General features: G+C 45.8%; 1 protein-coding gene across 1 annotated transcript in view; it reads right to left on the bottom strand.

The window, feature by feature from the left end:
• Positions 1–1,051: 1,051 nt before the first annotated feature.
• Positions 1,052–16,990, bottom strand: part of KIF13B (kinesin family member 13B) — a 128,412-nt gene continuing 112,473 nt past the window's right edge. Inside the window, 3 exon segments of the mRNA XM_027697776.1 lie at positions 1,052–5,564; positions 8,021–9,041; positions 10,507–10,569. Coding sequence (XP_027553577.1) covers positions 5,272–5,564; positions 8,021–9,041; positions 10,507–10,569 — 1,377 coding nt within the window. The 3' untranslated portion in view covers positions 1,052–5,271.

The following is a 16,990-nucleotide window of genomic DNA, read 5'->3' as shown; positions in this document are numbered from 1 at the left end:
AACCCCTTGTGAAACATGCACAGCTCGTAGCAGGACAGCTCCTCACCAGGCTCCTCCTCCCCTCAGGGGCTGCTGAAGGCAAACAAGGCCGATGGAAGTGGCATCAATTTGAAGTAAAATGGGAAAAAGGTGCTCTTGGTGAGTTGTTTTTTTTTTTTTAATATTATTTTCCTGCTTGTTTTGATCGGTGCCTTTTCAAACGAGCTTTGGCTGAAGAACAGAACGTGTCAGCGCAGGGAAGGTGTTACAACCACCTTCCAGGAAGAGCGGGGTTTGAACAAAGTGATGCCGCTTCAAACAGCTCCTGTGTTTCAGCCAAAAAAGTGGGATTTTTTCGGGTTTTTTTTGGTTTTGTTTTTTTTTTTTTTAATTTCAGAAGGTAAAACATTAAAGGGAAGTGGCTTTAAAGGGAAAAAAAAAAAAAGCTGTGTTTTCGTGTGCTCGTTGCAAGACAACGCCGATAAAAATACTTCTTTGCTCACTGACTTCCAGTGGGGATGGTGGGATTAACGCGGTGTTTGTTGCCTAAAAAGAGAGCTGAGATAAAATAAAACCACCCCCAAAAAAAATCAATCACAGTCAAACCCTGCCAGGTGTTTCCAACATGAAGCTGTATTTGGGAGAAAAATGGTGCGAACGAGAAAGGGAATAATGTGCCCCAGGGAGGGGTTTTAAGGTCATCTCAGTGCCCTGGAACATTGAGGGAGGGACTCGTCAACCCAAGGCCTTTTTGGCCCACAGGGTTGGTTCTGCAGTTCCTTGAAGCACTGACCTTTCCCCCTTCAGCCATCCCCAGACTCCCACCTTGCCATGGATATGAGGAAAATTTTCTTCATGGAAAGTGTTGTCCAGCCCTGGCACAGCTGCCCAGGGCAGTGGTGGAGTCCCCATTCCTGGAGGGATTTAAAATCCCTGTGGATGTGGCACCTGGGGACATGGGTCAGTGGTGGCCTGGGAATGGCTGAACTGCATCTTGGAGGACTTTTCCTACCTAAACTATCCCTGATTCTAAACACTTTGGTGACACAAACTGGCCCAACAAAGCACAGACTTCCCAGCTCTAAAGAAGACGTTTATTCAGGTCCTGCAGGCGGCATCGCACGTATATAATACAATATTACAGTCATTTAGTTTTGTACAGATACAATTAAAAACTTTACAGCTCATTACAAAGTCTCTTTGGATTTCAGCTCATTTAAAGTACACAGAGCCCCCCCCCCTCAGTGGCAGTGACCCCTTGGTATGTACAGACCCCCAACATGGACACGGACACACGAGCTGGGACCGGCTCCCCTGGGGGGACAAGGGACATGGGTGGGGGCTTCAGGGAACCCCAGTGGTCCCTGGGTTAGGAGGAGGGTGGAGAGGGCAGAAAAAGAGAGGAGATGGAGGAACAAGACACTTATTCATGACCCCAGCTCGGGGTGTCGTGTAGTGTGACCAGCCTGCACCGTTCCTTAATCGCCACCGTCCTTCCCTAAAATCCAGGCAGCCCAAGGCTGGGAGACCACCCGGCCCCTCCCCTCTGGCTGGTGCTCCAGGGATAAGGCACTGGGAAACAACGTCTTGTGCAAAGAACTGGCGGTGCCAGTGGAAGGACAACACAGGCACCGACACGGACACGGCTCCGGCAGCTCAGAGATGGCACCAACTGGGATGTGCAACACCCAGGCTCTGTTCCTGCAGGGATTCACCACTGTGGGTGGGAACGAGGGGGTGGGTTCTTGGTTTGTAGGAGAGCACAGGGGGGTTGAATATCCCACCTCCCAGGAGCTTCCACCTCAACCACCGACAAAACTCTGCTTAAGGACTCGGGAGGCGTTTCCGCACAGAATCTGTTTCCATCAGTTTTCCTCAACTAAACCACATCATCAGCCACCAGAGAGCCAAGGCCCTTGGAGAAAACAGGCAGGATTTTGGACACGGAGATCAAAACACCTCAAGAGCTGAACATAACACAGGAACAAGCCTTGGTTTGGAAAAAAAACCCCAAAAAATCCCTCTGAGAGGCCTCCTCTACGACACCCCACATCCCATGGGGAGGAGGGGACCCACGTGGGGAGGAGAGACCCCCTGTGGACACAGGGATGGATGGTGCCTTTCCAACCCACCAACAATTTTCCACACCAGAATCCGAGACCCCACAGTTCAGGGACACAGCCAAGATTGAACCACCGAGGACACACCAGAGATGAGACACTCATGACAAATTACACTTTCCTGCATTAAATATTCTCCTTCCCTATATAAAGTGCATGAAAATCTTGGAAAATATGCATAGCTATTCACACAGCAGCCTCAGTGCTGGGCGGTTCCAGTTAGGAGCACCTCCTCCTTTAGGTTGAGAGTAGATATTTTCTAATGTTAACAATAAAAAATATGTATTATTACCTTCATGATGGTTTTTAACTGTGTTTCTGGTTAGTTGGCTTAGCTGGTACGAAGTAACAGATGGCTTTGAGCAGAGGAACGTGCACTCACCATGCCAAAATCTTGGAAAATATCTTTAGGAGAAACCTCACGTGCCCAGGAAAGCTGTGGGGGAGCAGGAGGGATGTCAGGGAAGTCCTCTGGGAACATCCTCATGGCTGAATTTGATGAGTTTGGCTTTCTGGCTTTCTTGTGCTGCATCGGGGCGATTTTAGGGTGGAATTTGAGGAGAGGTTTAGTTTCAGAAATCCAAGAAGATGGTGAAACCCAAGAGAGCTCTGAGACACTCCCTCCACAAAGGCATCGAGGGCTCTGGTGGCAGAGCCGCTCGTGCTCATCACCCACTGATGGCTGGAAACATCTCAACCCTACTGAAGACTTTTTCTTCCAGGACAAGTTATCCCAGAGGAGGCAGCAAGGATGGTCTGTTAAACCATCCTTCATACCCCTCTCCATGGTTCTGTAACATGATAGAGTGCAGGAGGAAGGCAATCCAGCCTGGATCAGTTGGGTGCAGCCTCTAACCACACGCCCCAGACGTGCAAACACCAAAATACGTCCTCACATGGTCAGAGTTGGGGCACAAACAGGCCAGAGGAATTTATAGTGGGCAGCAAACCCAGTGAAATATTAACCCAGCTGCCTTTGCTCAGGCCCTTCCCTCCTGCAACCTGGACACCTTTCTGTGGGTCCCACGGAATTCCGGGTTTCACAGACAGTGGCGCAAGAAAAGAGGTTTCAAAAGGACTTGGGCAGGTTCTTCCCTTCATACCTCCCCCAAAGGGGACACCAGGCAAACATGGAGGAGTTTTAAAGACACCCCTAAATCCAGTAACTGAAATGCTGAGACTAAACCCACACAACTACAGGGGAGGGGCTGTTTCACGTCAGCTACTTCCTGCAGCCCATCGGAACAAAGTGCATCAGAAATGTGGTCAGGGTGGAGTTCAGAGAACTGACCAGGCAGTGTTTAAGAGGCATTGAATTCATTAGAGGGTGGTCTTTCACCAGCAAGACCCATTAGACCCCAGGGTTGTGTCTATAAAACCGGTTTTAATTTTAAAACCCGGGATTTTAGCATCTGAATTCTTTAATCCCAAATTCCTGCCGTCGCGGCTTGGATGCACAGGAGCCTCGTGCAAAGGAAAAGGAGGGAAAAACTGTACACTAAAAATATCTTTAAAAGCTGCTCTGTACATTTTATATTAAGATTTCTTGAGGAAAATTTAGGAAACACTGAAAAGTAGTTACACCAAGCTGGAAGGATACACAAATCCCTGGAAGTCCTATGCAGGCTGCATCAGAACCCAGCCCGCTTATTTCAGCTACAGATTAGTTTCTATTTTAATTTTATTCCTCCTGCATAAATGATATTAATTACAGTAAATGAGCATAATTAGCTCCTTCTCTGAGCATCCCTATCTCCTCTGATGACAATGTAGCTTTCCCTTGGACCTCAGAACCAGATGGTTTAAGGCACTTGGATACCCACGGGCAGCGGCTGGATCGATATTAGAGTTTAATCATCGATTTAACATCCTAAATAGTCCCCACACAGCTAAAACATCTATTGTTCAAGCTCTCCAGTCCCCCCAGGATGACTAAACAAGACACAGACAGCTCAGAATAGTAAAATCTGTGGCTTTTCCACGATTTGTTAGAAAATGAGCGTGTGCAGGTCGATCTGTGCACACGTATGGACACACCTATGGACAGATGTCACCTGTGCCACAGGCAGTTAAAAACCAGCCACAGTTACCACAAATAAAATCAAGTTTTATAAAAACTCCCACTTTAAAGAGGGAGCTGGGTTTTGGGGATGAGCTGGCGATGGAGGCACCTCCTCTTTGGATCGGCGCTCGGGATGGTGCTGGGAGAGGCTCCTCTGTGGATGATTGTAAAGCGCAAGCATTTCGTGTTTTAAAAGAATAAATAAAAATAAATAGACTGGATTAACCCCCTTGTGAGGACAGAGATCCCCTGCTTTGCTTAACTGGTAAAATTCCAAGGGTCTCCAAAGGTTGGGTGGGAACATGGAAGCACTTGAGTGCTGATATCTCTGCAAAAATCCTCTTGGCCCACTGGGAAGAACCAAGGGGAAGGTCCTGCCACTCTGTGGAAAGTGAGAGGGGATCCTGGCACGGTGAGAGTGCACATTAAATGGATCAAAAATATTAAAGAGCACGTCATGGGCCTTCTCCCATTCCCACCAAACCAGGTGGAAAGACTGTGTGCTGATTTCCACAGGAGAGTGGGACAATGGGACAGTAACTCACATAGGCACTGGTTCCACTCACAGAACCCATGGGTTGTTGCTTTTTTAAATAAAGGGGGTTGGGGGTTCTTTATTTCCCAATAAATTTCTCTGTTCACTTCCCTGCCTGTCTGGAATCATCCCAACTTCGCCCTTTCACTGTGGATTCCGCCATAGAGACGCAGCTCTTATGGAACTGGAAAAGAACTGTTGTTTTGGGGAGGCTTTTTAGAATCACCCTGTACACCGAGGGGGGTATTTTGTAGCTGCTGGGAAGCCACGCCACGATCTGAACAATTTACCTCTGGAAGCTGGAAGAGAGGGAGGTCACACCCACCCACCGCCACGCGCCGTCACCATCGGTCACCCCCCGGAGCGCCACGATTTGTAACGGGAAACGAAGGATGGAGATCCAGCACCATGACAAGGCAAGGAATTATCGTGTCAATCACCCAAAGCAGAGAGAAGAAACCCTTCATTAGTGTTTGCCACCAACTGGGAGTTCGCATGGGTTGGTTTTCTCTTCCCGGAGCCGTTGGCTCCGCCGGCCGCGCCCCGCGGCCTTCGCCGCGCTGGGTTGGGCTGCCTCAGTTTGCCCAGGATTTTCTGTTCTCCGCGTTCTTCTGGCTCTTCTCCAGCCGTAGTGTGGATCCTCCCTCTGCCTTGGCCAGGGCCGTGAGGGAGGCCAGGTTGGAGGCTGAGCCGGAGAAGTTGCCGCTCCGCCTGTTCTCGGCGGCGGCTCCTCCCTGCAGCCTGAGCCCGGTGCTCCGCCGGCGCGTCGGGCCCGTGGCCCTCCTGACTCTGCCCGGTTTCACCAGCAATCCGTACCCTGGGTTGCACCTGAAGTACTGCTTCCCTCCGATGGAGCCGTCGTTCTTCCCTGTGGCAAGAGAACCAGAGAATCATGGAATGGTTTGGCTTGGAAGGGACCTAAAACATCATCTCATTCCAACCCCGACACCTTCCACTATCCCAGGTTGCTCCAAGCCCCGTCCAACCTGGCCTTGGGCACTTCCAGGGATGGGGCAGCCACAGCTTTCTCTGGGCAACCTGTGCCAGGACCATCACAGGGAAGGATTTTTTTCCTAGAAAATGGGTTTTATTCTGTGTAAATGCAAGGAGGAGGCAAGGGGAACATTCTGAGAGGAGAAATGACTGTTCCCTAAAAATACACCCCGGAGGTAAAACTTCCCTGCTGAACAACAGCAAAGCCACTGCACGGAGACAGTGACTTGGAACAGGACACTCCATCTTGTCCTTCCCTCTCCACTTGCTATTCAGAGGAATTCTTTGATTTCCCCAAAAGTGGTAAATAATCTGTTCCATTTGCAAAGTAGCAGGAAGGAAGGGAAAAAGACATTTAAAAGAGCATTTGGCTTTCTGAGTTGATGTTTGTAGTTGAGGAGAGTCACTGTTTCCATGTCATAAACCCTCCACAGAACAGTAAGAAATCAAAAATCTCAAATTCCCCCAGGACAGAGACCACTCTCATCTGTAAAGAGAATGGGAAAAAATTCAACAGCTCTTTAAATGACATAAAGTCACCCCATTTATTTTAGGGGTGTTTCCTTCTTTCTACCACCATCACCACATTGGATGTACCCTCATGTGGCCAGGACTTGGACTTCTATCCCTGTTTGCAGTGTGACAAAGACACCAGTTTTGTGATCATATTCCCCAAGTGAAGCTCCAGATGTGCCAGAAGCCATTTAAGCTCCAACAAATCAGGGTCTTAATCCTTGTGGAAACAGAAGGGGGAAAAAAAAATCCAGTAACATCAGCAGTTGAGTTCTCAGCAGGCCAAAAATCTCACGACTCTTCCATGGAAGCTGATGTTTCTTGGGATGTGCAAATGGAATTAGCACCGTGGGCTGGAGCAGCCTGACAGGGAGGGAAGGTGACCTTCCAAAATTGAAGTAAATCTGTAAATACATATATATTTTTTTTTTTTTAAATAAGGTACAAATTCAGGACTGAGAAACAGGACTGGAGCTTTCAAAGGGATCAGAGCTCCAGTTTGCTTTCCAGGATGGCAAACTCCAGAGGGAGTTTGAAAGCAGCTGGAAACACACGGCCCAGTTTAGCTTTGATGAGCACACCGTGCACAGGGAAGATAACTGCTCCTTTCATGGGAGCTCTGGATCCTGGACACAGTGTTTATCTGGGTGAACAGCTCCCATCCCAGGGAAATGTGCAGCCTTGGGCACCCTGGGATGTGCTGATTCACCAAACAGAGCTGCACTGCACACTGGGAATGCTGCAGACTGGGAATGCTGCAGCCTGTCCAAAAGGATTGAAATAAAGAGCTTTACGTGCCCAGGGTAACCCAAACTCTCTCACTATCAAAGGCAGCTGCTGCCTGTCTCTTGGATTTTCCATTGTCTTCCCCAAATCCTGCCTGCTCCTGGAGAAAAAAAATCCCAGGAAAGCAGACAGGAACCTGCAGAGGAAGGGGGTTGGAAAGCCTGGGGCTCCAGCAGAAACCAAATCCCAGCCACCATCTTCCTTTCCTCTTGTGCTGGAGACACTGTTTTTCCACAACAGCACATAGGAGCAGGAAAAGCCTCCCCAGGAACTGCATCCTGGTTTCCAAACATCATGTATTACAGCCTAAATTCTGGGAATTCCACAGTTGCACAGGTAAGAGTCAGACTGGGATAATAAATGAGAAAGTGAAAAAAACTTTAAATTTCTTTTAAAAATACCTGGTGGGCAGTGTATGATTATTTCCCACTGGTTTTCCCACATATAGGGGTGTGTATATATATATTTAAATATATAAAAATATATATACACACACGCAGAGAAATAGTCTTTTGCAATTTTACAGCTTATTTTAAAATAGATTATTAAGAGATCTATTATCTCTTAATACCTATTAAGAGACTTTGCAACTCATTTAGCCTAAAAGTCCCTTTGCTCAGTTAAATCCCACAACTCCTGCTGTGTTTGGACGCCTTCATCCTCAGAGCAGAAGCCCAGAAGGGAATTCTATGGACACAAGGCCTGTCTCCTGCAGAGCTATTACTTCCCAAACTGCATGGAAAAGCAATCTTGGTTCCTACTTCCACTGCAAGAAACCAAATAAATTACTGAAAAGGGACAGTGAGGGTTGTGAATCATAGAACGGTTTGGGTTGGAAGGGACGATGAAGAGTTTGGAAGTGAGAGCTGGTTTGGAAGAAGGTTACAGCTGGGAAAACCTTTTATATTTCCCTTCTCAAAATCCCCCCAGCAATGGGTAATGAAATCCCCACCCCAAAAAAGCAGCCTTGGGATGAGCACTGCCAGCATGGACACACCGGCTGCTTCCCACCTGCTCCAGAAAAGATTTTACCTGAAGGCAAATCCAGTTCGACACCAATCCACGTTCCCTCCTGGAAGTCTGTGGGCCCAACATATCTAACAATGCCTGTCTTATTGGTGCCAACTGTGACATATTCTCCCTCTTTCAGCCACTCGGGAATTTCATTGGCGTCTTCGGAGTCGGAAATCACCTCCAGCTTTTCCTCTTCCGTCTCTGATCCGTTGTGGTTCAGTCCACGGGAAGTGGACGCGCTCTTTCCTCCTTCTCGCTGCTCTTCTGTGCTTAGGGAACACGTGGGATCTGATCCCAACATGCTTGTGAAGGACTTCAGCTCCGATGTCTTGACTTTCTGGATTTTGAAGGGGGAGGCTGCAGTGCCAGGCTGGGACAACTGGTCAGGATGAACCTGTGGCTTGGGAAACCCCCAACCTTCTGAAGCCCCAGAAGCCACTTCTTTTTTCCTAGCTTGTCCTGCTGACTCCACTGATTGTTTGGACAACGACTCCTTCTTTGGAGTGGAGGTAGAGAGAAAGGGTTTTGCATCAGTGGCTCCAGAGGCATCGTGTCCCTGCTCGCTCGGAGTCCCAGGAGATGTGCAAGATTTTGATTTCAAACTGTTTCCATTCACCTCAGGGCCTTCTCTGGGTCTTGGGTGAGCACTTTGAAGGCTGAAGGCGGGTGGGCTCTCCCTCTTTGCACCAAAACAGCTCTCGGAAGCGCTGTCCGAGTGTCCTGGAATGTCAGAGGACACCTGAGCCACCGTGGGAGCCGGGAAGTCACTCCCTGCAGGGATTTGACCCCCTGGCTGAGCCCCAGCGTCGCTTCCCGCTGCGAGGGCCTCCGAGAGGGTGGCTGTGGAGACACTGTGGGAGAAGTACCCGCTGGAGGCTTCACTCAGAGGGCTTGGAGGCCCCTCCTGGGAGTCCTGTGCTGGGGAATCTCCCGTGGGCTGCTGCAAAGGCACTTTGGGTGTCTTTTCCGGGCTCTTGTCCACCTCGGGCACCTGCACCGCGGTTTGGAATGGCTGTTTCCCTACTTCCTCTTGGTTCATCTGAAACAAAGAGCACAGGGAACGTGGGGCTCTGTTATCCAAAATATCTGGGCTGAAAGCACACGTACAAGACCTATGGGAAGTCTCAAGGCCTTCAGCTTGTCTAAATCCCCGTGCAGCTACAACCTGCAGAAGATGGAAGCTGATCCCAAGTCAGCTCTGCAAACCTGGGAGGATTGTCAGCTCGTTCCTTCCATTAATAAGAAAAGTGTCAACCCCAAGAAATACGTCCCCCAATATTTACTGAGAAATTATTTATATTACAGGAATGGTCATTTGCTGTTTGAACAGCAGGATTTATATGGAATGGGAACCAGCCATGATCTATAAGTCTCTCACAGTTATTTGGCTTAATTCTCCGGATTGATAAATCACGTCTCTCCACCTAAACTGTCATTTATGTCCCTGTTTCCAAATGCCATTCCCACCTCAACGCTGCCTGCACCACGCACTTCCAGAGTATGAAATTAACTGCCCCTCATGAGATTAACAGCCCATTTCAGTGATGTATTTCTTGGCTGTAAAGTTTACTAAATCTGATAGATCAATATCTTTTGCCAGCACATGTACTCTAAAAGATTAGGATGTCTCTAAATCTCTTTGGGAGGGAGGAGACTGGAGGGGGGGGAAAAGAGAGGTTGGAGGATGGCAGATTTGGACATACCCTGTCTCAGGTGGACATTATTGTTTATTATTCAGAATATTGTGATTTTTATAGTGGTTAAGTGTCCCAAACTACAGGATTTTCCTCTTATTCTCCAGTGTCTTTTCCACTGGAAGTGTAAGCAGCATTTGAGGGAAAGAGGGATTTGATTGGATTACAGGAATTTCAGAACCAAAGGCTGGCTATTGCTAAGTGAAATGTAATACAGAAAGGGGTTTTTTAAAAATAGTCCTGCAGATTAAAGACATTTTTAGCTCTTCTATGGCCAGGGTGGTGTCCACATGGATTTGGGAGCCCTGCTTTCCCTTTGGGTTTTCCCTTCAGGTAACACACAATTTTCTAAGACAATAAAAGCCCAGTGGGAGGAAGCTGAGAGAGAACTTCACGAGGCTGAAGTTCTGCTTGAAAAGTGGGAGATCACAGGCTCTGTTTTCTCTCCACCTTAGCAAGAGTGTTTTTTCCACATTTTATCATGGTAAAATGGAGAATTAACTCCACACTTGGAATAACAGACACGTTCTGTTTATGGACAGTGTCAGAGCCTAGAAATTTAGCCTTTAAAGCAGCAAAGCAGCTAAATTTTAGCTAATTAACTGCTTATTCTTTCAAATATAAAAATGTAACCAACAATAGAAGGGGAGATTTTAACAGGACCTAAAAAAGTTCAGCAACACTCCCTGCATTTCACTGTCTCACCATGAGGCAACAGCAGGTTTTAAGCAGCTGATGCAGGAGTTGCTTTTGCCACCTCTGGAAGGTGAATGTAAAAAATTCCCTCATCACATCCTGGGATGTGCTCACCTGTCTTATCCTGGCAGCACTGGCATCCACACTGGCTGACTGAACCATAATTCGTGGGACAGCCTGTGGGAAGGAAAACAAAGAGAATCGTTCAATTAAAGGATTAAATATTGTCAAACTGATGAAGATTAAAGCTTGTATTTGAAATTTTGGAAACATAAGTAAACCTTAGTCATGAGATGATGGAGAACTAAACCAGACTTTCAGTATTGAAAAGGGAGTTCCTAAAAAAAGAGGGAGAGGGAATTTTTACATGGGTACAGGGAACAGTTTTAAGCTAAAAGAGATTTAGATGAGATATTGGGATGAAATTGTTCCCTCTGAGGGTTGGTGAGGCCCTGGCACAGGTTGCCCAGAGCAGCTGTGGCTGCCCCATCCCTGGAAGTGTCCAAGGCCAGGTTGGATGGGGCTTGGAGCAACCTGGGCTAGTGGAAGGTGTCCCTGTGCATGGCAGGGGGTGGAATGAGATGATCTTTAAGGTCTCTTCCAACCCAAACCATTCCATGATTCTACAGCTATTTTATTGCATTCTGGTGACTCTGAAGAGGTAAAATCCTTAACCAAAGCATCCCTGAACTGTAACACACAAACACTTACAAGGACAAAATTCACAAAGTTTTCTTTCAGGCAGTTGCTCAAAGTCAGATCCCTGAGCAACCAGATGACAGAGAGAGCTGAGGTGACCCTGGTCTGGCAGTGAAATCCTCAGCTTTAGTCCATCAAACACTGGAACAGCATCTTGTCTTTCACAGCACAGGCTTTGATATGAAGGCATCGACAAGGAATGTCCCTCACTTGCTCCATATTCAGGTTTTTATGTTAAAGATCTGAAATAATCACCCTCCTAAGACTAGAACAGCACAGTGTGACACTTGGCTATAAATCTGAGGCTGTCAACTTGGGCTGTCATGACACAGGAGGGAAAGGGACACCAGTGCAATGGAGAACCTTGGGAAAGGGAAGCATGAAGAAAAGGAGAAAGAAGAAAGAGGCAGAAACATCTCTCTAGCACTGTTAAATAACATCCTGCAAGCGCACGTTCAGTCTCAGAGCTCTTTAAGGGAGGCATATTAGACAATCTGGGAGCAGTTGCTTTTATTCTCTTTTCTCCAAGTGACTCAAGAACTCCTCCTCTACAAATACACAGGCAGTGCCATCTCCCAGACAAGTGATTTCCAGAATTCAACAATCTATTTAAAGAACCAAAACCTTCCAGCTGAAGAGTAAGGAATCTTGTCTTGCATCCCTTTAAGTACAGTAAAGCAGGAATCTGACTAATCTTATCCCCAAGAGAAATAAACACGGCAGAAAAGAACAATTACTATTTATAGATTGATTGCCAGGCATTAAAATAAAACGTGGCAAAAAATATAAAGACGAAAGGTGGACAAAACTCCAACAGGCTCATAGGGGATTCAAACCATTTTTTCTTAAGGCATAAAAGCTTCATTTCAATAAAAGAAAGGAGGGAAGGGGTTTGCCTGTCATTAAACCTCCTAAATGAAAGTTCACCACTGAAATTGGATTAAGAGGAAACTGGCTCAATTTTGGGTGCACAAGGTATGAGCATTTTGAGGTCCTCACTGGGACAGGACCTGGGGGACTTGAACCATAAAATAAACACAGCTTTGGGGTTTTCACATGATCCAGGGGTTTTCACACACCTCGTACTGCAGAATTTCACCCTCCTTTGGAATGAAATGTTAATCTTCTAACACAAAAGAATTAACCTGGAAACAACTGTAGGGCTGACTTGTGACCAAGCCCAGAGATAGTTTAGAGCAATGAAAGGTGCAGGTACTCAGACTCATCCTAAGTAGTAACTCAGACACACAAGGATAACTTGATTATTGTAAAAGCCAAGTCCTTCACTTTAATGAAGACCAGAGAGGAGAGGGATTAACTTCCCTATGAGAAAATCCTGCAGATTTTGGTTTAAGACAGGATTATCAGGGCGTTAAAGGGAGCAGAGTATTTGGCAGAGCACTTATTCTCTCCTCTTCCACCACCTTTGAGCCATGGGTTGGTCCATTTTGGGAGTATTATTAAATATCACCTTTAATGTCAAAAATATCCATAGTCACAAGGCTTTAGGGCTAATCCCTGGGCAGGCACTGACACAGCACTTTAAACCTTTGGCTGAACCCCAGTGAAGAGCCAAGGCTCTTGAATTCAAATTATCCTGGTTAAATATCTCCATGGCCCAGTGCTAAAAACAGAATTTTGGCAGCTCACAAAGGGTGGGCAAAGGAAAAGCACTGTCTGTGTTGTTGCCACATCACTGTGTGTGACCTGACACAAGGTACCAGGAGCTCCAGCCAGCTCCAGGCTCTCCCACTGGCACCAGAACTTGCTCTTTTTCTCCCATTTTCTCCCAGTAAATGTGCCATCTCCAGGATCTGCTCCAAGGTCCAGCATTATTATCCAGAGATAAGCACTCAGAACTGGAATAAGAAAAAGTATTTAAAGTTACTTCTCAGTTCCTTTGATTTCCATTTCTCCCTTTAAAACAAATAAACGGAGAAAAAGTGTTTGGGGTTTTTTATCTCTCAAACCTCCTCAGTCTTACCAGCCTGCAAATCCACAAAAATCTAAAACTCCAGTTGGTATCAAATAGCAAAAGAGAGAAAACCATTACTCTTTGATCACTCCCCATCAAGTTCTCCTCCTGAAAGGATGACAAATCTCCAAACTACAGTAACTTTGCCAAGCAATGTTTAGAAAAACACGGAGAAAAAAGCAATTATGAGAAGTGGCACCTGCCCAACTTCGGTGTTGACAAGAAGCAGACGGGCAGAAACACCCTCAGTGGGGCAGCAAGGGCACCAAACCAGATCTGGGGGATGAAATGGAGTCAAGTTTCTTGGTGGAAAGGCTGAAAACAAAGTGTTTGACTTTCTGTGAAGGCATTACTAGATGAAGAATATTTCTGAATCGAGAGCCAAATTCTATCATTAAATGTTTGTAGATAGTGACTGCTAAACCAGACATATATATTTATCCATTGGCAAAACATGACCCTTTTACAGTGATAATTTTTGGCACAATTTCCTCAACCAAGCTGACAAAACAGGGACTAAGAGGGACCATGAAAGCAATTCACTTTAAAGCATCTTTGAATCTTTGTAGAACAAAAATTGGCGTTTTCCTCAGAGCTGCAGTGAGTTTATGAGGATATAAAGGAGCTCAACTGGCAGCCCCAAAACCCTCCATGTCCTGGGCTCATCCCACAGTGTGGGCAGCAGGGGAGGGGGGGGATTCTGCCCCTCTGCCCCCTCAGCTGAGACCCCACCTGCAGAGCTGCCTCCAGCCCTGGGGAACAACAGCACAAGGACGTGGAACTGCTGGGGAGAGTCCAGAGGAGGCCACGGAGATGCTCCAAGGGCTGGAGCCCCTCTGCTCGGGAGCCAGGCTGGGAGAGCTGGGGGTGCTCACCTGGAGAAGAGAAGGATCCAGGGAGACCTCAGAGCCCCTTCCAGTGCCTAAAGGGGCTCCAGGAGAGCTGGAGAGGGACTGGGGACAAGGGCTGGAGGGATAGGACACAGGGAATGGCTTCCCACTGCCAGAGGGCAGGGACAGATGGGATGTTGGGAAGGAATTCTTCCCTGTGAGGGTGTTGAGGCCCTGGCACAGGTTGCCCAGAGCAGCTGTGTCTGCCCCTGGATCCCTGGAAGTGTCCACGGCCAGGCTGGATGGGGCTTGGAGCAACTTGAGATAGTGGAAGGTGTCCCTGCCCATGGCAGGGGGTGGGATGAGATGATCTTTAAGGTCCCTTCCAACCCAAACCATTCCATGATGATTCATAAATCTTTGATTTCTAAGAGTCCACATTTTCTGGTCAGATGAGAGATCACTTTACACATACTCTGAGGTGACCAAAAGAGAGAGACCAACCTGGTCTCTCTTGCTGAGCTTGAACAGGAAAAGCAATTGTGCATCTCACCCCACTTCCAGAGGCACCAAAATTAACCCTGAATGAACTCTTTTTCATACCATTTTTACATATCTATAATGGACACCTCTTCTAAGAGCTCAGAAAAACACATTTGGTATTTCTGTGCCATTAAACATTTTGTAAAACACCTCTGGCAATGGTGACTGATGACTTCAGTACAAAGCCTTTGATTTCATGTCACTGGATGAAAATCCTTCAGTGTTAGCACCCACTGTGGACAAAGTTCAGTGGCAGTGACAGAACAGATCAGGCCAGAGCATGCAAGAATTATCCTCCAAGCTCCAGAAATGGTTTAGCCAAGGTTTTAGCTGATGCAATCCTAAAAGGGGATTATCCAAAACTTCCACTGCTTTTTTCCTGTGCTTTCCCATCCACAGACGGGAGAGACTGAGCTCAAGGCCCCCCACACTGACTTATGATCACATAATTTTTTAACAGCATCTATTGGAAACTTCTGCAGTGGGACATAACAGTTCATAAAACAGATTTAAATCAGTTTTGAGCACTCTGGGTAAAATACTTGCACAAGACATCCACAGAAATGCAGGACGAATTCCAAATCCCACAGGGCACAGCCAGAAAAAGTTGAATTCGTTTTAAAAAGGTCCTCCCCCAACAATATTCCTCTCTAAATTATTTTAAAATTGAGGGCAAAGTCAATTATCACTCAAATAGAAATTCTTCTGCCTTCCAAAAGGAGATCTGGAACCCAGTACAAGTTAGTTTGATGATTTTTTTGGTGTTTGTTCATTTTATTCTCTAAAGACATTTAAATATTAACCCAAACAAACCTCTCTTATTCCACTCTCCATATGTGGAACATTTCAGCCTGTGACTTCTGAATTCCCCATTTCTGGTATATTTTATGCAAAATTAACCATACCATTTTCTGTGCAGCTAAATTACTTCATTTCTAGGTCCTGGCAGATTAAAAGGGTAATTCATCACCATTTTTAAGTTGGTCCTTAAAGAAGTTTGAGTGGTTGGAAGCTTTCAAAGCCACTTTTCCATCCTCATTCTCATTAAAAACTATTTGTATGAGGATGAGAGCGAAAACTGAGCTCATAAAGAAATCAAAACACCAACAACTGAGTCACAAGAAGGGGACACATATGAGCTCAGCTGGCCACAGAGGATCTGGTGAGCTACGCTGATTATAGCATTCAAACGAGTTTCTATTTGAAACTCTGAGAAAAAAAAAGGCCTTCAAGATGTTAAAGGAGGTTCTCTAAGGCCACATTATTTACATTTGATTAAGGAATGTCAGTTCTAGCAATTATACTGTGCACCATGCCCATCCATGAAACTGTTATTTTTTTAATGGACTGCCAGAAAAGGGGTTTTGTCTATTTAGAAAGCTTTTCATTAACTGCATTTCATTAGTTTTTAAGATTAATTACTGTGGCTGCATAAGAAGGTGAAAGAGAAAAGAACTGACAGCTGCCCTCTCTCTCCGTGTGTCTACACCACATTTCTACATCATGAAACAAAAATGAATTACATTAGCACGTGGATATTAAGGAGTTTATTATTATTTTTTTAAAGGTAGCTGTGATTTAAGATCTCTCATTTAAGCCATGTGCCAACAAAAAGGCATTTGAGCATCCAACACGGTTCTTGAGTATGAAGGTGACCAAAATCCACTCACCAAACTGCTCACAGGAATTTGCTCCTGCCACGGCAATGTCAAAATCCAGAAGCTCAATTTAATAGGTACATTTTTAATGTCGGCACCCAGTGATGCCCTAAAATGTAATTACACAGGCAGTTCCTGGAGATCAACAGGGTCATAAGGGAAAGACCAGGAATTCTGCTTGGTGCACACCAGGAAAGCCTCAGCAGGTCAATAAAAAAAGGAACTTCAGTTCCTACATCATATAATTAAGCACAGAGAGGTGAAACTCTGATTCCCCATCCACCTGCATATTTTACACAAGTATTTTGCACTTTTCCCCATCAGCAATGAGGGTCAGAAGGCTCTGAATCTCACACTCTGTGAGCTTTTTAAAGAACAAGCTGGGAAATAGAAAAGCAATTCCAGCCATGGAAAAAGGTTTAAATATTTGGCTTTTTTTAAAATTTATTTACAGACTACTGGCAATTAATTTAAAGGCATCAGATAAGGGAGAAAATAGGCAATAGGCATTTTCTAACTTTAAAGTATATAAACAGCTTCATCAGAAACCAATCTTTTAGGTACATAAACAGCTTCATCGGAAGCCGTTCTGCCAGTTACATAAAGAATCCTATTATGCCAAATTAATTCAATCTAACTAATTAGAGAGCAGGAAGTTCTTTCAATTATTTTATGTGCTGTCTGAGAAACACACTTGAATACGAGAGCAGATTTCATTAATTGCGGTTCATTATTCTCCAGATTAGTTACTAAACTTGCTTCAGAAGGTCAAAGACAGCAATTTTGTTCACTGCCACCACCTTGACTGGAATGTCTCTGCTATTTTTTTTGAAACTGAAGCAACTACTACAAACAAAAACAGCACCAGGAAAGATCATTTTGTGAAGGTAATT

The sequence above is a fragment of the Neopelma chrysocephalum genome, unplaced genomic scaffold, assembly GCF_003984885.1.
Source record: "Neopelma chrysocephalum unplaced genomic scaffold, ASM398488v2 Primary Assembly neopelma1_123, whole genome shotgun sequence".
Taxonomy (NCBI): Eukaryota; Metazoa; Chordata; class Aves; order Passeriformes; family Pipridae; genus Neopelma; species Neopelma chrysocephalum.
Note: the sequence above shows the minus strand (reverse complement) of the source record. Positions and strands in the feature narration are given on the sequence as shown.